The sequence below is a fragment of the Macrobrachium rosenbergii genome, chromosome 44, assembly GCF_040412425.1.
Source record: "Macrobrachium rosenbergii isolate ZJJX-2024 chromosome 44, ASM4041242v1, whole genome shotgun sequence".
In the NCBI taxonomy this organism is placed as follows: Eukaryota; Metazoa; Arthropoda; class Malacostraca; order Decapoda; family Palaemonidae; genus Macrobrachium; species Macrobrachium rosenbergii.
The window spans coordinates 20,097,893-20,123,003 of NC_089784.1; the positions used below are offsets into that span (position 1 = coordinate 20,097,893).

The 25,111-nt window shown below is 36.0% G+C and overlaps 1 protein-coding gene across 2 annotated transcripts in view; it reads left to right on the plus strand.

The window, feature by feature from the left end:
• LOC136829387 (endothelin-converting enzyme homolog) overlaps positions 1 to 25,111 on the plus strand; it is a 620,087-nt gene that overhangs the window by 513,132 nt on the left and 81,844 nt on the right. For both annotated transcript variants that reach the window (XM_067087871.1, XM_067087872.1), the window contains exons 5-6: positions 12,286 to 12,513; positions 19,133 to 19,216. In XM_067087871.1, coding sequence (XP_066943972.1) covers positions 12,286 to 12,513; positions 19,133 to 19,216 — 312 coding nt within the window. The remainder of the gene's footprint in view (positions 1 to 12,285; positions 12,514 to 19,132; positions 19,217 to 25,111) is intronic.

Below are 25,111 nucleotides of genomic sequence, written 5' to 3' on the forward strand. Positions count from 1 at the left end.
CCAGTTACTTTCCTGATCTGGTTTATGAATTGCAACGGGAAAAGTTGGAATAATTCCCGAGGAACAACAAAGCCGTCGATTTTATCGTCGCTGGGGACTCTGAAGTTTGCGTAGTTCTTGGAAAGGATGAAGTTGAAGAGGTAATGAAAGCACTTGCGGAATGAGGTATTGAACCCGAAGGTAAGAGAATCGGGTTAAGGGTGTAGTTAGGAGTAGGTGTGAGGAATGGTTGAGGATTTGGTGTTTCTAGCCGAACTACTGGTGTGGTTTTAACGGGTCGTTTGGCTGTTTTTGGTCGTCTTACTTGATGAGCAGTCGATTGCTGGAGTGTAGGTGTAGGTTTGGGTGTCAGTCTTGTGAGGTTTATCTCTACTTTTAACTGTGCAATCGTCTGAGCCATGCATGATGTGTTTAGAACTGGACTCTTGGGGGAAGTTGGTTCGCCTTTCCTGAATTTCTCAAAATACTCTTTGATCTCGTAACTCTTGCTACAGATCGCACAGACTGTGAGTCCTCTGCAGCGATCTTAATTATGACCATAAGATTTGCAAGGTCAGCACCTGGGAGGTTCTGGTGTTTATTCTTCAGTGGGGAAGTATCCCCAAATTCTGAGCTATTCTTGGCTTAGAACTGGCCCTTTGAATGTGTCAAGAATTTTCTGTGAAGATGCAATATGTCTTGTTTGACATCCATGGGCATCCTGCGCTCCTCTTTGTTGGTGGAGGGAGGGCATCGTCGTTATAATAACCTGCAGGAGACGATCTCGTATTCCGTAGGCGCTTGCACAGCGCAGATAATCAAGTAAACAGCTGTGTGAATGGTAAGTGCCCAAGCAGCATTCTGCATAAGACAGCCAGGGATATTTTATTAAGTGATAACGTGTAATCTGAATGAATGGACTATCTGAATTTTGTTTGTTTGCTTTAAAGTCGATTACCACCATACGGTTCGTCGCAGTATGCGTTTTGTACGTAAGCTATTTTTATATAAAGATCATTTGGGTTGCTCACACCACACGTAAGCAAGAAATATTATATTCTAAAATGTCTCATATGTTAGTCCGAAGTCTCTTCCAAACGTATCCGAACTGTACGAAAGACAGACGAACGACAAACGGAACGTGTAAGGTGAACAGACCCACTGATTTTTCGATAAGAAACAATTCACACACAAACGACATACGAAGACGACCCGTACATCGTGATAATTATTGAAGTGATGTCATTCACAGATGTCCTTCGCTTCCCTTCTAAGCCGTGTTTCTGAATGGCTGCCTCGAGATTCATTGATGATAAAGCCTGAATCAGCTCATCGCTTAACTTTTTTTGCTGACGTGGATGAATTCCCAGGATCGCCTCCTTGAAGAATAGGAAATCGAAAGTGCTCGAGTTCTAAGACGAAAGTGGGTCTCACGCAGGTCGAAGGGAAAACCAGATTGAGGCGGATATACAGAGAAAAAAAAAAATATATATATATATATATATATATATATATATATATATATATATATATATATATATATATATATATATATATTTCGTGTGTTATTCGTTGAAGATAACATGAAATAAATAACCATAGAAAATGGCTAATTCTTTTTATATGTATCTCTTCTAGATGTTTATTCCTCGATAAACGGTACATAAACGTAAAGTAACTGGTACCGTGGTGAAAATACTGCAACATTTTCTCCAGACCGTTCCAGTTGTAAATTTTCAACTTAGTTTGAATAGCCCTCTCTTGCCTATCTCCGTAGGGGAGCAATCCGTGCTGTCAGTGCACCTTTGTGGAGCACTGTAAACATTTCTGAATGATGTCTGGATCATCCCTTCGGACCCTTTGTAGCCTTCTACGCTACCTGCATTCCCTCTTCCTTCTTTTCAGTCTTTCAGTCTTGCTGGCCAACACATCTAGCTATTAATTCTTGGTGCAACTGTGGGGTTTTCTCACAGTTACACTTTTTTATCCTTGTGCTTCCTTTTCTTTTATTCCTTGGATCTTTTTATCTTGCTGTCCAACCACTCCAACTCCCTCTTTTCACTGCATTAATCGCTAGTTGGCCGAAAGTTCCCCAGTGCTTGGTTTGACAGCCCAAATTTCATAAATCCAATCATCTCTAATGCCTAGATAGTGTTTTGGTTTCTGTCTCTATACGATGCATATTGCAAAGTTTATACCGTTTTTTTAATGAGCCTTTGTTAGAAGGTGGGCCGGTGAAAAACTGATTAGATTTCAGAATGGATTTGATCATGAATGCAAATCCATAATATCTTATTCTCCCAGTGCTTAAAAATGTGTCAGGTAATACAGTTAGACAATTAAGTCTGCTTAGCTATGGTGTAGGAGGGTTGGGGTGGAGGGCGGTTATTGTGCCACATTCTTCTGATCCTTTGTTCAACCTTTGCTGGATTTATGTTCTCCGGTCCAAATGAAGCCAGCATCCTGGGAGCTTTGTCTTGAAGACAAGGCTGCAACCTGATGACCCCCTTTTGCCAAACAATGGCAGTTTTTATTCAAACTATCGCCGAAAGGCGACCTGTATGCCTTCTTTTCTTATTATCTCTTTCAACAGGGAGCTGCCAGTAGTACCGTAGGTGTCCTCGCTTAAAGAAGTAACAAATGGTTGATAGACATTGTATTTTTTTTTTTTTTTTTTTTTTTTTAAGAATCCACAGTAGCCACCATCGCACTGAACAAGCTTTTTAGCAGAATGCCCTTATGAGATGACAGACGAAAGATACAGCAAAGTAAAGAGAAATAGAGAAAGGTAAAACAAAAGTTTTACAAACTGGCAATATGGAATATAAGTATTCACGAAATGTAGTCGAGAAACATAAAGGAAAGAATATTATCCCCATCAACACTGCTAAGAACACCTCCATATTTCTAAAATAAAAGGAAATATATCTCCTGGTACTGATTACTATCTATCTATCTATCTATCTATCTACAAAAAAATAAAATCATTTTCTATCTCTCTCTCTCTCTCTCTCTCTCTCTCTCTCTCTCTCTCTCTCTCTCTCTCTCTCTCTGCAAACCTTTTTTTTTTAAAATTCTCTCTCTCTCTCTCTCTCTCTCTCTCTCTCTCTCTCTCTCTCTCTCTCTCTCTCTCTCTCTCTCTCTCTCTGTTCATTTACACAAAATGTGATGGTTATGCAAACCTTTTTAGATAATTTTCGTGTTCTCTCTCTCTCTCTCTCTCTCTCTCTCTCTCTCTCTCTCTCTCTCTCTCTCTCTCTCTCTCTCTCTCTCCCCAGTCGATTAAAGGGTGTTTTTATGACAGTCTGGAAGTTAAGGATAATCGGAAGAGAGATTAACCCAGTTAGAAAGTTACGTGTAAGCAGGAAAGGCCATCCGGATAGCTTAGAGTGAAGCTGATGAAGTAAACTCTATTAATTGACAGGTAAGGGACAGGTCGGCTGAGACCCCTTTTGATTCAAAGCGGCCATTACCTGAGTGAGCCTAGGAAGGGGTACAATATGAAGGAAAGTAAAAAGATCAAGGATAGATACATCTTGGTAACATCCGATCGACTTTATGTCACAAGGCTTTATGTTTTAGCTGCCCACTCTCATGACGTCATTCTTGTCACGCCCCCATACTGGAACCCGTTATTTATAAACTGAGAAATGTACTTGGAAGAATTTCTTGGTTCGTGTTTGGAATTTTTTAATGAATAGGAATTTTTTAATGAATATCTTTCATACGTGACATGATTTCTAGCACAAGAGATTCCCAGAACATCATAGATTTACAGAAGATTAACTGATTAATTGTAGGTTATCTGTTGTCACAGCTGTCAGGGTCACTGACGTTCAAGTTTGCAGAAGACTTCAAAACTTTCATAGTTTAACCCTCAGAGATTTTTATCCAAAATCTTTCAGCAGAACCAAGATTTCCATCACAATAGTGACCCAATAGGAACTAGGGCAAACTCGTTCGAGGCTGTTTGGGCAGATGCATCTTTTTTTACGAAGGATTAACGCAGATAATGACAATTACAATGGATTCAGCGGACCTCTCTCTCCCCCATTGTCTCCGATGCGTTTCACAGCTCCGCCCTTCCGTCGTAGCTTTAGGGAGGAACATTTATCCTTTAAAAGCCTCTTTGTTTACGTCTTTAGTTCTGCGTCCGTTATACTTCACTTTGTTTCACTTTGTTTGGTTTTATGTAAAGCCCTCCAAGGGGTTGATTCCCTCTCTGGCGGGCCCTTGTACGTCTTCAAAATAAGGTGCTTCTTATATTTTATAATAATTGTCGTTTCAGTGTTTTCTCGTCAGTATCGTAGCTCCTGTAGAATAGGAGAGTCTTTAGTTCTTTTTTAAATTTGCTTTCTTCTTGTATGGTCTTCGGTTCAGGCGGTATTTTGTTGTATAGTCCTGGCGCGCAGTGTACAAATGCTCTCTCGTCTGACTTACAAGAAGTTTTGTGATCATTTATTTCTTCATCTTCATTTAAAGTTTTCTTTTTATTTTCAGGTTTTTTCTTTTGTTGCTGAACTTCATATTGATTAAAAATGTATTTTTAATTTTTTTATAATCACTAGTTTTCTTTGATGTATTTCTTTGTTATCAACCTATTTGATTTTTATCATTCTGTAGAGAATTTAATACTCATTTTTGCAAGAATTCTGTTTGGGATGATTCAAATATATGAAAGGTATAACGTGAAAAGAATAATGAGACCTCTTTTGTCTTTTCATTAGAAAAATAATATAAAAATGTTTTTTTATGTGAAAAAGGGAAAATTACTTTTGTCATCAAATATCACTAACTAAATTTTCATCGAAATTCTTTTAAAGTTACAACTGTAATATAAAAATTCTCCTTCTCTTCACGAATTTCTAATATAATTTGGCAAATCCCTTTATGATCCAAATAATAAAATCTTTTTCAAAAAAGAATTAAGTCATTTTAATGACTTTTTTTTGTGTCTGGTTACCACAGCAACACATTCATGAAACTTTTCCAGATCCAGCGGCCTCTTCGATTTAACGAATTTCTTTAAATTCTTTTAGTCACTTTAAAAAAAAAAAGTTAAAAGAGCGAGGAAGGGGAATGAAAGCTGGATCCCCGAGGAGGGAATCAAAATTTGCAACTCATTTAAAGGCAAAGAAAATCCTTCACTGGAAAGATATACCGTTGGTTTTAGTCGTTACCCCCAGACATTAAACCTCTTGCTGAATTTTTCCTTTGGGATTTTTCTGATTTCCTCTTTCCCATGGTATCCAGTGCAGCTTACATAGGAATACATCACCCTAAACACACACACACACATATATGTGTATATATGTGTATATATATATACATACTTATATATGTATATGTATAAACATATATTCATATGTATATATATACATATATAATGTATGTGTGTGTGTGTATGTATGTATGTATGTATGTATATATATAAATTGAGAGAGCGAGAGAGAGATTATAGGTTATCATATAAGCCCAAACAAGTGACTGACAAGGTAAATCTTCCTTTTCTCCATTATTTTATTTAACGGAACTAGAAATGATTGAGTTTGCGTTTAATCATGAGAAAGGGTAAGCACGTTAATCTAAAAGCCAATTACTGATTGACTGTCGAGGTAAGCCAGCAAACCGTGAGACTACACGAGAACCTCTCTCTCTCTCTCTCTCTCTCTCTCTCTCTCTCTCTCTCTCTCTCTCTCTCTCTCTCTCTCTCTCTCTCTCTCTTTGTGTGTGTGTGTGTGGTTGTGTGTGGTAAGTGAGACAGGTAGGGTGGCAAACAGACAAATAAATATTCTGATGACACTCTAACCGGGCTTAATAGATTTTGAGAATCGTGGATTAGATTTGCTCACTTTTTTCACCAGCTGTCCTTTTAAAAGAGCTTGGCTGATGCTGGTTCTGAAGTACATGATTTAACATTTGCCTTGTGATACAGCAGTCTGAATATATATGAATTTAAACATATATACATATATATATATATATATATATATATATATATATATATATATATATATATATATATATATATATATGTATGTGTATATATATATATATATATGTGTGTGTGTGTGTGTGTAATATAAAGATGGATAGATAAAGAAGTACATATATATACATATGTGTGTGTGCGCATTTCTACCAAGCTGATTTGTCGGATTCTCCTTCCAACTCAAATATGATTATGAGAGAGAGAGAGAGAGAGAGAGAGAGATGCGTAGATTTATAAGATGAGATCCTTGCTAAGTAAGTGAAAGGAGATCGTCCTGGGGTGGTGAGTCGTGGGCCTCGTGAAATATTTAATTAACTCTAGTAGCTTTCTGAAATTAAGTGGTTTTGGAGTTCTTGATTTAGTTATTAATTTCCTTGTGTTTGAACTTTTTTTTTTATGGCAGGGTCTGTTACTATGACCCGAGAAGATTCCTCCTGATTCGAGTACCTGTATGAAATACAAGAATTAAAGGAAGATATAGATTGGGAACATTCCTAGACGTGCTGATGAATTCGGGAAGATCTAAGAGACAGATTATGACCTAAGTCCATATTATTTCCAGCAGCTTGGTGAAATCCAGGAAACAAAATAAGTATACCTTAGTTTTACCAGACCACTGAGCTGATTAACAGCTCTCCTAGGCTGGCCCGAAGGATTAGACTTATTTTACGTGGCTAAGAACCAATTGGTTACCGAGCAACGGGACCTACAGCTTATTGTGGAACCCGAACCACATTACACCGAGAAATGAATTCCTATCACCAAAAATAAATTCCTCTAATTCTTCATTAGCCGGCCGGAGACTCGAACTCGGACCTAGCGAGTGCTAGCCGACAACTCTACCGACTCCCCCAACGAGGAACTGGTGAAATCCAGGAACTAAGAAAGAAGATAGGTGGGGATTATTCCTAGAAGTACCTTTACCTGAATTGATAAAGTTCTGCCAGACTGGAAAAGCCATTCTCAGGTTCTGGGAAAATCTCAGTGACGAGATATGTGATGCAATTCAAAATCGAGTTAAGAGGGGGAAAGGGGAAGATCTCAAAGAGGTGTTGCATTCGTATGTCTAGCACAAAAAGTCTATGATTTGCGAACGCAATGAAATATGTGAGATTAGAAAGAGAAGAAAACCAGGCAGTTATTGTGAAATTTAACTTATGATTAATAACGAGGCGGTAAAAATCTTGATTCAGTTTGAACGACAATAAAGAAATCCTGAATGTCTCAGTTTTTCTCGTTCCCTTATTCAGCCTAACCTGAGAAAGCAAGACAATAGAGAGATGAAGGACGAACGAAACGGAAGATATGCTAACATGCATTCACCCTTTTTCTTCTTCTTGAATCGCACTGTTCGGTAACAAACGGTCACTGAACATTGCAATTCAAGTACGACTGATTTCTACAGAAGTCCTTGAAAGGAGGGCGTCTTCTTTTCAGCTCAATAGAACAGTGACCTAATTAGTACGTATGGACAAGAGACAGGGAAGCCATCTAGCGCCAGGAAGTGAAAGCGACGAAAGAAAAATATTGATGGGGATGGAATCATTGCCTTTCACCCAGTCGTATCGTGGCTGGGAATAGTAGATGAAGCACACCAAATATAAGAGCAATTTCTCAAAACGGGACATTCCATTTTTTTCTTCTAAAGATTTAGCCATTTGAACCAAGTAGTCTGTCAAAGAAAGACTAGTTTTGAAGTAATCTGAATACTTAAAATGTTATTAGATATGAGAAGCTTAGTTATACAAGGAAAAATAACTGAGAAAAATGTATGGGAGAGAAATAGTAGGGGAAATATTTTCGTTCGAAGTACAGAGAACCAACGATATTCGTATTTCTATTAGTGAAATCATGTTTTATCACGGCTAAAATACCAATCTTCTACTTACGGAGAACCAACGATATTCGTATTTCGTATTTCTATCAGTGAAATCATGTTTTATCACGGCTAAAATACCAATCTTCTACTCACTGCCAAAGGATTCATCGCTCCTAGCCAAAACTAAACGATTACCAGCTAGATTTTGAAGAGGGGTTTCGAGCTGTAGTTACCCATCTTAATTCCAGCAAATTTTCGTTTTCTGTTATGATAGATTTGACCCTTTTTACCTCAGACTGAGTAAACAAACCTTGTAGTGAACGTTACTCTGAGATAGCGGTGACTTTTTCGAACTTTTTGTGAGCTGATGGCATTTACACGCTGCATTATTGCAATACATAATGCCCAGGAAACCGAAGACAGAGATTTAATACCGGAAAAGCTTCACTGGCTAGAGAGAAGGTAAGCGCTGCTTCGTTGGCTATCTGCTGCTGGCCCACCAACTGATACCCTTGGAGCCTTCGACAGTTGACCAGGCAATTTTTGAGGATGTAGAAAAATATTTTGTAACTGTAAATGCTGAAAGGCAAACTGTAAATACTTTAGCAGTTCGGGAATAACTGACAGAAAAAATGAGAGGCAGTATTCCGAAAGTAAAAGGAAAGGAAAGAGCAGAGCTCGGTAGGATCCCGAGTGACAGTGTTGCATAATGAATGCAATACCATGAAAACACTAAGAGAGCGTTTTCTCAAACGTACCGTGAAAACACTAAGAGGGCGTTTTCTCAAACGTACTATGAAAACACTAAGAGAGCTTTTTCTCAAACGTACTATGTAAACACTAAGAGAGCGTTTTCTCAAACGTACTATGGAAACACTAAGACAGCGTTTTCTCAATCGTATGTATTCCTTCACATAAAATAAAAGCACTACTGTTTTTTTAATATGCAATCAAAATTGCTTTAACAACGATCAACCAGATCATTCTAAATAGAAATATTAATTATTAGCTGTTCCCATTCCACGGACACGGCCTGAAATCAAAAGATACGTCAGAATAACTGTGAAAATAAGAAGTGAAGTAATTTGAAACAGTACATACGGTAACTAAGATCATTATCAAGTTATTAAGAATCGATTTTTGTTAGATTCAATGTAAAAGTAAAAATCTATATATAGTAGTTAGAGCTGTTTGTAGATAAGAAAATTTTTTTTAATATTAGGTAGAACTGAGGCATGCGTATAGATCTTGTTTCCAATTTGTCACAAAATCTATAGAATCAATGTTGAATTTATAAAATCAGTTTTGAAAAATGTGACCTCAATTTTGAGGGGAACTTTATAACCTCCAACGCATCGCATACCTTTAACAATATCGAAATTTTCGGGAGTAACGGTATATATGAACATGATAAAGATTGCATTAGTAACAAAGAACGCTTAATGAAAAACTTAAAAAAAAGAATCTTTGTGGAAAAACATTTTAATTTGCGCAATCTAGACTCTTTGAATCCGGGACGATTCAGGAATCAAGGCTATTTTCACCAAATGAGATACATGAAAACTTGAGCTTAAATGATGCAAAAAACGTTCGTGCAGTTAAATGGATTTCTTTTCCTACTGCGATTGGAGACCCTTTTCATTCCTATTGGGTTTTTTCTTTCCCATTGAAAGGTCTTTTCACTCAAATGGAAAGTCCTGATTAGAATGATGGAATCATGAGTTCACTCTTCTTCATCTGCTACGGAAAAAGATACGGTTTTCTTTCATTTAAATTTCTTCCTTTCTTATCTTTCTGTCAGATAAAAAGAAAGGCTTTTTTTCTAATAGATTTTTTCCGTAATTCTATTGTCTCCTTTTTCGCTGGTTAGCAAAGAAGAGAATGCAACTGTTCAACGATAAAATGTCGTTAATGAGGCTGAATTTGGAATTACATTAGCGGAAGGGTTCGCTTTTTTTAGAATTGATAATTTTTTTCAAGTACAGCTTTTATTATTATTATTATTATTATTATTATTATTATTATTATTATTATTATTATTATTATTATTCAGGGAGTAGACCTTCTTTGATGCATGTTTTGTTGAAAATAATGGTAGTTTTCAACGAATTAATCCTATACAGGATTTTTTCAATTCTGACAATTCGTTTTTCTGGTTCAGCCAGGTTGTTGAGTAGAGTTCCAACATTCATATTTGTCTAAATTGGGATGTGATGTGTTCACACAGATTGACGGTGTTGCAATGGGATCCCCTCTAGGTGTTCTCTTTGCTAACTTCTACGTGGGAACCGTCGAACAAAGGGTCTTCGAAAATAGCAGCCAACCCAGAATGTACGTGAGGTACATCGACGATACCTTCGTCGTTACTGATTCGCGAGAAGAAATAGAAGACCTGAGGCGCGCCTTCCATCGGCACAGCAGCCTCACCTTTACGATCGAGCACAGCGAAGACCGCCGCCCCCTTTTCTCGACGTCCTGGTTCAAGAAAAAGAGGCCCATTTCTCCACCAAGGTCTACACTAAACCAAAGAACCTGAAAATGTGTCTCAACGGAGAGAGTGAGTGCCCCGAGAGGTATAAGCGCTCTACCATCAGCGCCTACGTCAGGAGGGCCCTCTCGCACTGCTCCTCCTGGAACGACACCCACGATGAACTCGAGCGTGTTGCCCAGGTCCTTGTTGATAATGGACACCCTAATAAAGAAATAGGAGAATCTATCCGCAGGAATGTCGAGAACTGGTACCAGCAGGAGCCGCGCCCCGACGTCCCTGAGCATATAGATCTCTTCTATAGAGGATTCTTCCATAAGAAGTACAAAGATGACGAGCGCGCCCTCCGAAAAGTCATAGAAGAGAACGTCAACACCACCAACCCCGAGAAGAAGGTCAACTTAGTAATTTATTACGAGAACCGAAAAACAAGCAGTTTGATGATGAAGAACAATCCAGCCGCCCCTCAGCAAGACCCTCTCAAGAAAACCAACGTAGTTTACCGTTATCTATGCCCCGTCCGAGGATGCCTCGGCAGTTACATCGGAACGACAACGATGCGTTTTTCGAAGAGAGTGTCCTGCCATGCCCAAGAGGGAGCAATCTTCAATCATGCAAAAACTGCCCACAACCATAGAATTAAACGACAAGACATTATCCCGAACATCGACATTATAGATCAAGCATCAGACCATCGCCGACTGCGCCTCTTGGAAGCCTTGCATATATAGGAAAAGAAAGACCATGATTGAACATCACGCAAGAGACCTTTCTTCTTCCTACAGCTACCAGGAGACCCACAACGAGCGCCCCACACAACGCGACCATCGACCAAGATTCGCATACAACGGAAGTGCCTATCAAAATTCCCCTGCTCCTTCCCAGCGATACAGCGGTTGCCTGCAAAACAGACCACTGATAATTCAGCGCCGAATTTGACCCCGCCCACCACTCATATAAAAGCTGATCTAGCCCGTTACTCATTTAGTTCGTCTTCACCAACGTCCTGACGACGACTACGGAGATGGTTGAAACATGTAGACTACACAATGTACAAGATAGACGCAAAATATAATATTTTCATAAAACAATCTTTGACAAATATCCCAATTTAGACAAATATGAATATTGGAACTCTTCTCAACAACCTAGCTAAGCCGGAAAAACGAATTGTCAGGAGAATTGAAAAAACCCTGTATGAGATTAATTCGTTGAAAACTGCCATTATTTTCAACAAAATATTATTATTATTATTATTATTATTATTATTATTATTATTATTATTATTATTATTATTATTATTATTATTCTGGGGTAGCTTATGAACATTTGACCGTACTATTGAGAAGGGGCAGAATCGCAAAATATAAATTTGTTTATGTTCCCTTTGATTATTTGTATGTATTTTTACCATTATATACTCTAGTTATTCGTATTACTTGTGCGATTTGCTGTAAAAAAAGGGGGGGTGGGCGTAGTTATACTGTCAACATCGCCTCTCTGGGAAGTGCATAGATGTTATTAAAGATACTGGTACTTGACAAACAAGGTGTATTTTGTTATAGCTAATTCATAACTTGCCTTCTGAATTGCTCTGTATTGGAATATCAAAACTAATGAATATTCTTATATATATACGTTAGGTTCAGTTCGTTTTCTACCGAACTTCGATTAAGTAAGTAATATTCTTAATGGTAATGATCGACAGAGTGTAATGGTTGTTGGAAATCATATATATATATATATATATATATATATATATATATATATATATATATATATATATATATATATATATATATATATATATATATATATATATATATATATATATATATATATATATATATATATATATATATATATATATATATGTGTGTGTGTGTGCTTCTGTGCATGTGCACGTCTGTACGTGCTCAGTACATACAGGCTTAGCAGCTATCTTTGCTCAGACTTAGCTGACGAGACGCTTACATGCCTTAAAAGACGAAACCCTTTGAATTGCAGACCGTCTGAAGGACGTCCCCATCCCGAAGGAGGAAGTGTGCACGACCCCGGAGTGCCTGCGCGCCGCCTCTCGCCTTCTAGATCGCATGGACCGGACGGTCTCCCCCTGCAGCGACTTCTACCAGTTCGCCTGCGGGAATTACCTCCACGAAAACGTGGTCCCAGATGACTCCTTGTACAGGTCCGCCATGCAAGAAATGCAGGAGGACGTCCTCGTCATCATCAAGAGTAAGGGAGACGTTTTGCTTTGGTATTGCGTGTAGTTATTCGTCATTATTTTCACTCTTATTCGTCAGTCTTCATTCTGTGATCTCTCTCTCTCTCTCTCTCTCTCTCTCTCTCTCTCTCTCTCTCTCTCTCTCTCTCTCTCTCTATTGCTCACAATCATTGGTCTCGATAATTCATCATCACTTAGCTATATCTTCATTTCTTGTTGCATTCTGTCATTTCCTCCTTCGCTGTGTCTGATTCGTATCAGTATGTTCACTTCTGTCATTTACACAATTAAAAATATAAATTATATTTTTACAGAAAATAAAATGTTTAAAAATGTGACTCGATGAAAGAGTAATTGCCATTGTTCTCAAAGATGAGTAAGAGTTTCATCTCCATACTTGACTTAATCCTTAATTATTCTTTTTCACTTACTTTCGTTTCCTCTTCATATAATAGGTATCCCAGCAGCCCCATCCCACGAACGGAACTCAAACGACTTTTCCATATTACTGACTCATTAAAAACAGACTTCTTAATACTTAAGTCAGTGAAAACTGTTTAATCGCATGAAATGTAAATATCGGAAGTGTGTGTCCATTGTACAGGATATATCAGGATTCGTTGTATATCAGTACATTATCTTATTATTTTTATTCTTCGTTGGAGTTATTGTACTTATTGCATGTAATTTTTCTTTCCAATTTTCTTGTTACTTTTAACGGGATTTCAAATCAGTCATACTACCATCATGAAAAGGACAAAAAATAAATTCCTTAAAGAAATCAGCCCAGCCACTACCGTCTATTACAGTTGTATGAAATCGCGCCCTTGAAATTTTGAAAGAAAATATTACTTGGAAAAAAATTCATAGCTGCAAGTGATCAAAATGAAAAATTCCGGCTTCTTTTGCCGAGACGAATTTCTGCTTTTCGGGAAAGGCGCGTCATACATCTTGCAGCGGCTCTGCAAATTGACAAGCTATCATTCTAATTGATAGATGGCGCTGTGGGTCACTTACTGGAGCTTCTGTTAGAAAAGCTTCTCTTTATCCCATTCAGGAATATTCCGAGGGAAAAAAAAGGTCACGAAGAGAAAATATGTGAGGCACTTCGTTTGCCTGAAGATTGAAAATGTCCTGTAAGATTGAAATGATTCTCAAAGTGGATAGATATTGCTGTCAAATGAATCTATGTGGATTACTTCTTTATCTGGTTGGTTCATTTTCATTTTCGTTTTTATATTCTGAAATTGTAGATGAATTACTGAATTGTAAGACAGTCAATAAAAAGTGAGATTCTTACTACCGAAACCAGAATTATGTTAGTGTCTGATTTTCGTAAATGTTCAATAAATAGGAAACTTTAGGTAAATGAAAGTATTGTTTATTTTGTAAGATGGCTAGCTAACAGTGTCAGAAGTCATTTATTAGCCCTAACACTGACGTATTAGAAGTAGTAAGGAGCCAATTTTCGCAAGGGTTTTTCACAAAGTCAGAAAGTATGGTGAATTATTAATTTTTTTTCTTTATCCAGAAAATGTTCATTTATTTATGTATTGAGATTCATATAAGGGATTCTCGTTTAATCTCAAGTAATGTTTTTACCTCTAAATTCCGATTTGTGCGCACCAGGGATTGCCGTAAGGCGAAACATATCAAGCAGTTATTACATTCAAATTGAGTGATGGTTTGCCATTGAAAAAATAAAATATTCCTTTCTTTTACCACTGTTTACAAAGACTTCGATGTGTCTCCTTTTAGTCATGGTTATAAGATGGGTCTGCATGGCAATAGATGTTTCATGTTTCAACCTGGTTTCACAATAAATTCATTTTGAGGCAAATCCCTTCATAAGCAGATTTTTGTTGAACAGAGACAAAATAATTTTGACTGTTATTGCTAATAACATTGAGCCTATAAAGATTTCATATTAGAACCATTTTCTAAAACTGGTGATGTTCACGCTTAAATTCTCGGTTCAGTATGAAATCTAACCTTTAATGACTTGTCCTCAACTTATTGCAAACAGTTAAGAGAGAGAGAGAGAGAGAGAGAGATCCTCTATTTGTAGTGGATTTCCTATTGGTTTAAACATAGTGACATTGACGATAAATGTTGTGGATAGGTTGTTCATTATCTGAGTAACGCATGTAATTTAACTGCTCTGTACTTTTCAGAATGAACTGCTGATGATGTAATCATATCACAAAAATGGCTGTATAAGGAAAGAGAAGAGCATTTCTCTTTTGAAGCCATTTCTTCTTATATAATGCTTTTTACTTAGGCTAATTACTTTCCTAAGAAAGAAAGAGAAAGGCTGATTATGTTAAGCCCTCTGCTCTAACTTATTATGCCTCTCTCCCACCTCTCTCTCTCTCTCTCTCTCTTGTATCTCTCTCTCTCTCTGTATATATATATATATATATATATATATATATTATATATATATGTGTGTGTGTGTGTGTGTGTGTGTGTTTGTGTGTGTGTGTGTGTTTGTGTGTGTGTGCAAAAACGTAGCAGAAGAAAACTAACTATGCCCGTATTTTTTTTTTAAGTTTTTCCTGTTGTTTGTTGTTTAAGTTTTAGTTCTCTGGTAAGCCCACAACTTTCATTTCCTATAAAAGAATATGGGTTCCCTTTAAACAGGGTATAAAGTTTGGAGCTCGTTTCAGTGGTGAAAATGCTACATTTCTTCTAGTTATAAGAATTAGTAAACCTCAGTGACAGCAATTTCAGGATATATCCTCATTTTAATATCAAAACTCTTCTCTGTTTACAATCATGTTTTATTATCCTCTTTAAAAGTATTTTTTGTTGTTAGAATGAATTGATATCCTAAAACTGCTGTCATTAAGGTTTACTGAATTTCAAAATTCGAGAAAACTTAGCATCTCCGCCAGCAGAACGAGATTTAGGCTTTTGCTTTTTGTTTAAGGGAAATTTATAAGCCTTTATGGGTAAGTAAAAACCATGGGCTTGAAGGAGAAATAAACTTTAAAGAACAAAGATCCGAAAAAATGGAAGAAAAATACAGACGTCGTCAGGTTTTTTCTGTTATGTGCGTGTGTGTTAGTATGTGCAGGAGAGAGAGAGAGAGAGAGAAACCCTAATTAGGTTGTATCAGCCGTTTCATAATCATATTATCTTAAAATTCCGTAGAGTGTACCTACTGATTTAAACATAAAGATTTAGAGCATACAACAAAATTCTCTTTAATAAAAACGAAAGTCAGCAATGAAATATTTCTTCCTCGGTAGCTAATGATGCCTATCCTCTCATTTTATGTATATATTTATATTTTACAAATCTTTGTCCACTTTCAATATGTGTTTTGTACTGCGAGTCGATTTGCAATTGACTTTTACATCTGTATGCATATTTTACATCTGTATGCATAAATTTCTTCTAATCGATATGAAGACGAGGGCATTCGTCGGTAATTAGAATCTCTTGGAGATAATCAGACAAACAAAAAAAAATGAGATCACCAGGAGCATATAGTCTCTACAGTCACTCTTCGTTGTCTCCTTTTTGTTAAATCTTTAAATAACTGTTGCACGTAACAAAGAACTCTTACCCATCACTTTATTTTCATAATGCCATAATTAATTCTTGCTATGTTTTCACACCATCATGGAAAGATCGTCACTATTTGGTATGTTTTCGCCTGACCAAAGCAGAAAAGTGGTAAATGTAGCTTCCTCTGTTTCGACAAACTGTTTTCGATTCCACTGTTCAACTGAGAGAGAGAGAGAGAGAGAGAGAGAGAGAGAGAGAGAGAGAGAGAGAGAGAGAGAGAGAGAGAGAGAGAGAGGTTACTTAAGCATGACTATGAGAATAACGAGAAACCAAACCGTGCAGTGAAAGTCTTTTTTATCTTTTATAAAATGAAAAATTGAATTTCCGTAATGTTTATTCAACTTTTTTCGTATCAGTTGGTTACTTAAACGGTAGACTAATGAAACACATTTCACTTTTTCCTATATAAAATGGAAGTGCGTAGTAGATTTTTAAATAAATCATTCTTACATTGCCTAAGTGGTTGAACGAGATCAGTTATTACTATAATTTATATTTTAGTTTCCAAGATTTACTCTGTTAATTAGTTAGGAAAAAAGCACACATTGTTTATTAAATTACGATCAGAGTCATAATTTGTCTCACAACTTTTCTTGGCTAAATTTTACTGGAAACTGTATATCAAATATTTCCGTCGACGCTGAACATTCTACTTTAACTTTTTATTTATTTATTTTCTGTTACTTCTTTTATCGAAGCTCTACTTTCCTTTTATTTATCTCTTTTGTTGTTTATCTACTTCGATATACGGCTCTACGAGTGGTAATATTTTGAAACGACTTTCTCTCCTGTTTCTTAAAAAAAAAAAAAAAGTGGTACATTTAAATTATGTATATGAACGTTAATGCCTAAAATGGTGTTGTAAACTTGCTTCTGTAGTCCGAATTTTATGCTGCCATTAAAATGCTAAGGTTTTTATATAAACTACAAAAATATTCAGTACCTGAAAAATATCAGTAATTTGCGCTTGGCAACGCACCATCGGAACTGGATCTATGTACTCAAAGAGGCTTAAAATATGACGTTAAAAAAGACAGAAACTCCAATGTTGTATTTTTTAAAGTAGTTTACCTAGGAATACGCATAACGTGAATTTAAAAAGGCATAAATTCAGTCACAGTATTTTTTTTAATGTTATCCTACAGAAAAAAACTGTAAACCATCAATTCAAAAAAGGGGAAAAAGTAGAACGAAGTACTTTTTCAACATGATTGGAAAAGACAGAAAGAAAATATCATAAGCATTTTAATAAAGCAATGCACGCAAAAATTCTTGCTCTAATTATATTTCTACCCAGCTTGAATATCAAAAGTATCAGAGCAAGCTACTATTTTATATAATTTTTAAAAATCAGAGCAAGACACTTTTTTATATAATTTTTAAAACCTGTCGTTATTTCCTTGTGGATGTTCTCTCTCTCTCTCTCTCTCTCTCTCTCTCTCTCTCTCTCTCTCTCTCTCTCTCTCTCTCTCTCTCTTCTGTAACCACATTTACCCGGCAACTTCTTCACGACCCACCCTACGAAAAAACTTTTTTGTACCTTTCTTTTTTTGTAACTGAAACATCAGTTAAATCAAGGAATCGCGCCCCTTTCAACTCCACATTAGATTCTCTCCCTTACAGCCGGCTGAAAGAGGAAGACAATTTAGTTTACAGGTCTTAGGCAGAGTCTTTAAAATTACATGTGGGATGGTGCTGGCAAAACGTGGCTTTGAGGCCGAAATAGGCTGAAAGTATTGAAGGAGCTGAGTCAAGGCCACTGAGCCTCAGGGAATCGACGGGGGAGGAGGGGAGGGAGTTCAGTGGTCCCAGAACGCAACTCTGATGACTAGTGTTTCTGACAAAACTTTAGAGTTTTGTTTTACTTAAGAATGTATTGTGCTGACAAATCTCCTAAGTTTTATTTGATGATGACTATATTAACCTGACAAAACAGTTTTTGTCTCAAATGTTTTTTGCTAACAAAACTCTCAAGTTTTATTTTCTGATGACTGTGTTGTCCTACCAACACTGAGGTTTTTTTTTTATTCAAGTATGTATACTGCTGACAGAAACCTGAGTTTTATGTAATGATGACCGTATTGTACTAACTTAACTATGTGTTATTTTTTCTTATTTAAGAATGTATTCTGGTTAAGTATGTGTTATTTTTTCGTATTTAAGAATGTATTCTGCTAACACTTCTCTGAATGTTATCTACCGATGAAAGTGTTGTCGTAACTAACTTGGAGTTTTTTATATATTGCTGGAATATACTAACAAATCTTTGAGATATATTTATTAATGACTGTGTTATACTAACAAAACTTTCAGATTTTTTAACTAACGACTCAACAGACTAACAAAACTTGAAGTTTCAGGTACTAGAAAGAAACATTATCGAGTTCAGTTTTACAAACGAAATCTTATTGCAAGAATGAATATTAGTCTAGACCAGCGTAAACTCGAACCGTTAATTTCGTAGGAAATATGTAAAGTGCAAAAGGTGTCATTCCCCTTAGATATAGGGCACTAATCAAATTTCTGCTCTTCTTTCTTTTTTCCTACCTGTTAAGTGTCAATATATGGTTTACTGCCGAGTGTGTCTTTGTTTGTATATATATATATATAATATATATATATATATATATATATATATATATATATATATATATATATATATATATATATATATATATATATACATATATATACAGTATACATATATATTTATTTATATTTATATAAATATTATAAATTTCTACCACCATGCATCAGCTTTCTTGAGAACTTCTTTTAGATGTAAAGACGAAGCTGATCAGGATATACACCCAATGTTTGATTTTTTCTGTGGTACATCTGCATATATACAGTACATCACATGCTAGTAAGATTTATTTATATGGATACACACACACACGCACACGTCCGAAGAATGTCCACATTAATATATTAGATTCATAGTTTCATTACTATGGCGTTTTATGTTTTGTTAATTTCTGATTTTCTTGTAACCACGCTGATGGATTTCGAGCTTAAAGTGACAAACATTCCAGAGAGAACTTTTCTTTCCAGAAATGCTGGATCTTCCCCACGGTGACAACGACACCGATGCCTTTGGAAAAGCCAAGAGACTTTATCATTCTTGCATGAACACCAGTAAGTAATTGTCTCAACCTTTGTGTTTATTAACTTCATGTAAAACTTAATGGCCTCCTTGTTTCTCGTCGATGAATAAGTTAGTCTTTTTGTTATGCAAAATAAAATTTTTTTTCCGTTTTCAAGACTTTTCTTAAAAAAATACCACGTATCTTTAAGTACTTACTTTATCTGCACGTGAAAGGCCGTTTCATTTTAAGAATTGCATGTGCATATGTGTTTTTATTTTCTTTGAATATGTAATACTTTAAATGTTAACCTTTATTTGTATTCTGTTTTTGGTTATTTTTAAGACTGCCATGTTTTCGTTCTTGATGATTTATATGAAAAATGCTTAGTTTAGTTACCGAAAACTTGTATGTAAATAGTGAGTCTACACTCTTTCCGTAAATTCAAAATGCATGTATCCTTATGAAATATAGTGAAGAATTCCATTAAAGTTGTTCCATAAATATTTTTCTTATGATTCTCCGTGTAGGCAAGCATTCTTTACTGAGGCCTGGGGCGCCATTATGGAGGATGATATCCATATTTTTATAAGGGAACGTCGGATTTTTATTATAAAAGGCTTCAGCTCTCTCTCTCTCTCTCTCTCTCTCTCTCTCTCTCTCTCTCTCTCTCTCTCTCTCTCTCTCTCTCTCTCTCTCTCTCTCTTATTGCCATTTTGCATGTATTTGCCATGATGCAAGTTTATCTATGCATAGCAAACCTGTTTAGTTTCATTGCTGTCTTTTTATCATTTAATTTTACCATTGCGTCAATTATTTTATTGCATATATAAACGATGACTTCTTTGAATATTAAAATGCACTACACTATTAGCTTTACGAATAGATTTATTCCCAGTTCTATCCCGCCTTAAAAGTGAATGGAAAAGTGAAGGAAAGCACAGTGAAATATTTTTTTCCACAGTAGCCTCTCAATGGGAAACAAAATATTCTTTCAAAAACCAAGAAAATGGTGTAGTGTTTTTTCAGCCAAGCGTACTCAAGGAGACTCAAACCATGACTTCGGAAAATGGAGAAACTCAAGTGAAGTATTTTTTCTAAGTGATTTACTCAGAAAGACATAAAACGTGGATTTAAACAGATAGAAATTCAGTCAGTTTTTTTAAGTCACCTACTGAGAAACCATAAACAGTGATTTCAAAAAATGAAAATAAATAGAGTGAGGTAGCTTTTTAAAGGTGGCTTACCCTGGACGACAGAAAATATGATTTGAAAAAAGAGAAAGTCCATACAAGGAGACACTGAAACATAAATTTAAAAGGGATCAGAAATTAGTTTAATATCTTTTGAAAGTAACTTACATAATAACAAACAAGACATGAATTCAAAAAGAGAGAAAATATCGGACGCAGTAATTTTTCAAGAAGGCTTTCTTGGAAGATAAAAACCATGCATTTAAAAGGCCCGAAGAGCAATACAACATTTTTTTCAAAGTAACTTAGTCGAGAAGACACAAAACGTGAATTAATGCGTAATTTAATATCAGTCGGCGTCATTATGGCACAAAGAAAAGAACGCACAGTCTTTTTTTTTCCCCAGAGATATTCTTTTATGCTGTCGTAAAGTGGAAGCCTGCCTTTAAAGTGGATCGGTGTAACCCCCGGTTAGTGGCGCTTCTCTAATGGTTCTTTTGTTGTTATGAAACTTAGCTTCATCCACTCACCATTTGTAGCATCACTCTTCTGCTTTCCCCTTCTCCAGCCCAGCCACCCCCTCCTCCCTCCCTTAGCCCAGCGCCATGACCCACAACACCACCCCGTCCCTTAGACCCCCCACACTCAGTTACCTTTTGTTGCATCCTCTCCTGGAAGGCTTCAGTGTTTCCCCGCCCTCCCCCTCTCTCTCTCTCTCTCTCTCTCTCTCTCTCTCTCTTACACACACACAAACACACATAACTTGTATATACTTTACAGTTACACTGAACCCTTCTTCCATCTCTACACAGTTATTTCATGTTCTCCTCTCTCTCTCTCTCTCTCTCTCTCTCTCTCTCTCTCTCTCTCTCTCTCTCTCTCTTCTCACACACATACACATAACTTGTATATACTTTACAGTTACACTGAACCCTTCTTCCATCTCTACACAGTTATTTCTCTCTCTCTCTCTCTCTCTCTCTCTCTCTCTCTCTCTCTCTCTCTCTCTCTCTCTCTTACACACACACACACACACACACATAACTTGTATATACTTTACAGTTATACTGAACCTTCTCCCAACACTACACAGTTACTTCACGTTCTCTCTCTCTCTCTCTCTCTCTCTCTCTCTCTCTCTCTCTCTCTCTCTCTTACTCTCTCTTACACACACACACATAACTTGTATATACTTTACAGTTACACTGAACCCTTCTTCCATCTCTACACAGCTATTTCACGTTCCTTCTCTCTCTCTCTCTCTCTCTCTCTCTCTCTCTCTCTCTCTCTCTCTCTCTCTCTCTCTCTCTCTCTCTTACACACACACACATAACACACACAGTAAACTGAACCCTTCTTCCATCTCTACACAGTTATTTCATTCTCCCCTCTCTCTCTCTCTCTTTACAGTATATACACACTGAACCCTTCTTCCATCTCTACACAGCTATTTCACTTCTCCTCTCTCTCTCTCTCTCTCTCTCTCTCTCTCTCTCTCTCTCTCTCTCTTACACACACACACACACACACATAACTTGTATATACTTTACAGTTACACTGAACCCTTCTTCCATCTCTACACAGTTATTTCTTCTCTCTCTCTCTCTCTCTCTCTCTCTCTCTCTCTCTCTCTCTCTCTCTCTCTCTCTCTCTCTCACACACACCCACACATAACTTGTATATGCTTTACAGTTACACTGAACCCTTCTTCCATCTCTACACAGTTACTTCACGTTCTCCTCTCTCTCTCTCTCTCTCTCTCTCTCTCTCTCTCTCTCTCTCTCTCTCTCTCTCTCTCTCTCTCTCTCTCTCCCATCTTTACCTTTTCAATTCTCATTTTTTTCCAAGAATAAGACTAATATCAGTTACATCATAAACATTTCACTTAGAGGATGAATCTTGTTCATCATCAGAACATTATACTGAACATTTTTTTTTCTGAATACTAGCCTTGGAGGAGTGATTACGTTACGTTACAAGTAGCATTAGATTATGAAATTAGAAATGTCTAATATATGACATGTTAATAAATGTGACACCAAGTAGGCTGCCCATTCTAAGAATTCAGTTTATTAAGAGGAAGGCATATCTGTACAAAAAAAAATTCCATTTTAAAGTAGAATTTCATATTTTGAAAATGTCAAAAAAACTGAACGCGGAATAACAAATTTATTTGATATGAAAGTTTGGTTTTCAGTTATGAAGTTTCAGACAAATATAGGAAAATAAAAATTTGTATGCAAAAAAGAACAATAATAAGTGACTTTGAGTTTTAATTCTCGACTTTAAAAAGCATAAACAGATATACCAGAAAATATAAGCATATAAAAATAAAATTATTTGAGTAAAACATTTGATTCCTATTTGAAAATATTAAGTGAAATGAGAAGTTGTAAACCTTAAAAAAAAAAAAGACAAGCAGATATGTGGTACTTTAAAATATAACTAAGCGTTCTGAAAATTTTATAAGAAATATATAACACGGGTAACGAACAAATTTATTTGACTTTCTAGTAAAAGAAAAAGGAATAGAAAAAACTAACTGTGATAAGAAACCCAATTTACTGAAATTTAAATGTTGACTTTTTCATTATATATATATATATATATATATATATATATATATATATATATATATATATATATATATATATATATATATATATGTATATATATTTATATATATATATATATATATATATATATATATTTATATATATATATAATATACAGTATATATATACAACGCCAAACGAACAAATACATTCGACTTCAGTGTTTGATTTCCATTTATCAAAATTCATGTAAACAGCGGAACAAGAATAACATGTCAAGAAAAAGGCAAGACTTCTCACAATAAATTCCATAAGTTTGTTTACTTAAGCCCCATCCTTAGCGTCCGTGAATAGAGGCCTGTGTTTTAAGGATATTCTCTCTCTCTCTCTCTCTCTCTCTCTCTCTCTCTCTCTCTCTCTCTCTCTCTCTCTCTCTCTCTCCCAACATCTTTATCACACTCTACATCATTTTTAAATGAGCATCAAGATATTTAGGATATTTCCTTTCCTGACTTTTTGTTTTCACATTTAGTAAATGGTCACTGTATATCAAAGGTGATTTTTCTAGCCGGCATAACCATTTCTTTATTGTAATCCTTTTCTGTCCTTATATTATTAGAACATAATTTTCCCGAGGTTCTTACCAGGTTTCTTCTTCCCATTACCAGTTAGTTGACAGTTCACCTAATCTGAAGTGCTGGTTAGAAGAGAAATTCTTCATAATATCTGTGATGGATTTGGCAAGTCAATGCAAAGTTAAAATACATGTACCGTATGTTCTTCTTCAGCTTGGTGTGATTAATATTCCGTTACAGAGCAAGTAGATTAGTTTCCTGTGATTACTGCATAATTCATTTCAGTTTGACCACGATTCTGTATCTTGCTCCAAATGAACACTCCCTTATTTGGTCAAACAAAAGAGCAACACACTTGATTTGATTTTTCGAAAATAACTTTCGTTCTAGTTCTTTCCATTACAGAGCCTGAAGGATTCGCTTCGATTTTCTACAAGAAACTCACGATTTCCATCTCAGATGTTTTATTCAGTGGTGCCAAGAGAAATCACTTAAGTCGACCATCGTGAGTCGAAGGATTTCATGTCCTAGTGGACACGGATGGATTCGCCAGCTTTAAAGGCCCCAAATTTCTAAAATCAAGACGGAGAGGCTATCAAAGGAATGTTATTTTCCCCTCCTGATAAATAGTTTATGTGAACCACTCATTTGAGCCTTTGATGGAGCCGATAAACATGGAAATTGGCTCTTGGAGTCGAAATTACGGTGCTGAAGAGTCGTACTAGAAAAAAGCTCTCTCAGGGATAGACTGTTTTTTTTTTTTTCTTTCTTCTGATTTTTACGGACTTGGTCTTCTTAGGAAACAGGATAAACTGAGTTTAAGGCATCGCCTCAGAGCGATCCTACACCTGCTAATGTCACATTTTTTCTTTCATACTTCTTCCATAAAATTAAGGATGATTGGAGTATGGATGAGATCCTCTTTAGAAGAGACATTTTACTTTTTGTTTTTTGTTATTTTTATCTTTCTGTACAGGGAAAATAGCTGTTCATTTTTGTTGACATTTCAGAAATGGGAAAACTGGCTAGTAGAAGGAATAAAGCTATATAACATTCATCAAAAGCAATAAACATGTTGTGTAACAGTTTAACAGCTTTTAGCCTCGGATAGGCCCATAGCATGTAAGCTACACTCTTCCCAAAGCCAACTCTAGGTAAAACTGGCAATTGTACGATAAGCGATACGTTTTAATTGATAAACGTCATCTCTTTGTTGTGTGTCTCAAACCATTTCTTGTAATATCTTACAATGACTGAAGACACGCATCAACTCCCCTTTAAAAACGTGAGCATAAAAAATATATATTAAAATATACTGTTATTCACTTCCTTTTTTTCCTTTGGTTTTTATTATATATTTACATGGTATTATCATGTATTATGGTTTAAATATTATGCGGATAGTAAATCTCTTCCCTACTAGGAAATGAAAAAGAGCAAAAGCTCATTTTAAATCCCCTCCCAAAAAAAAGTAGTATTCTTGTTCATCTATTTACAGTCGTTAAATAATTCGGTTTAGCCTTCCACAGAAAATCACACTTTTTTTTTTTATAACCCCAGATGTTTTATTCAATCGCTCGAAGTGAAATCACTAAAGTCGACAGTCGTAAATCGGGGGATTTCA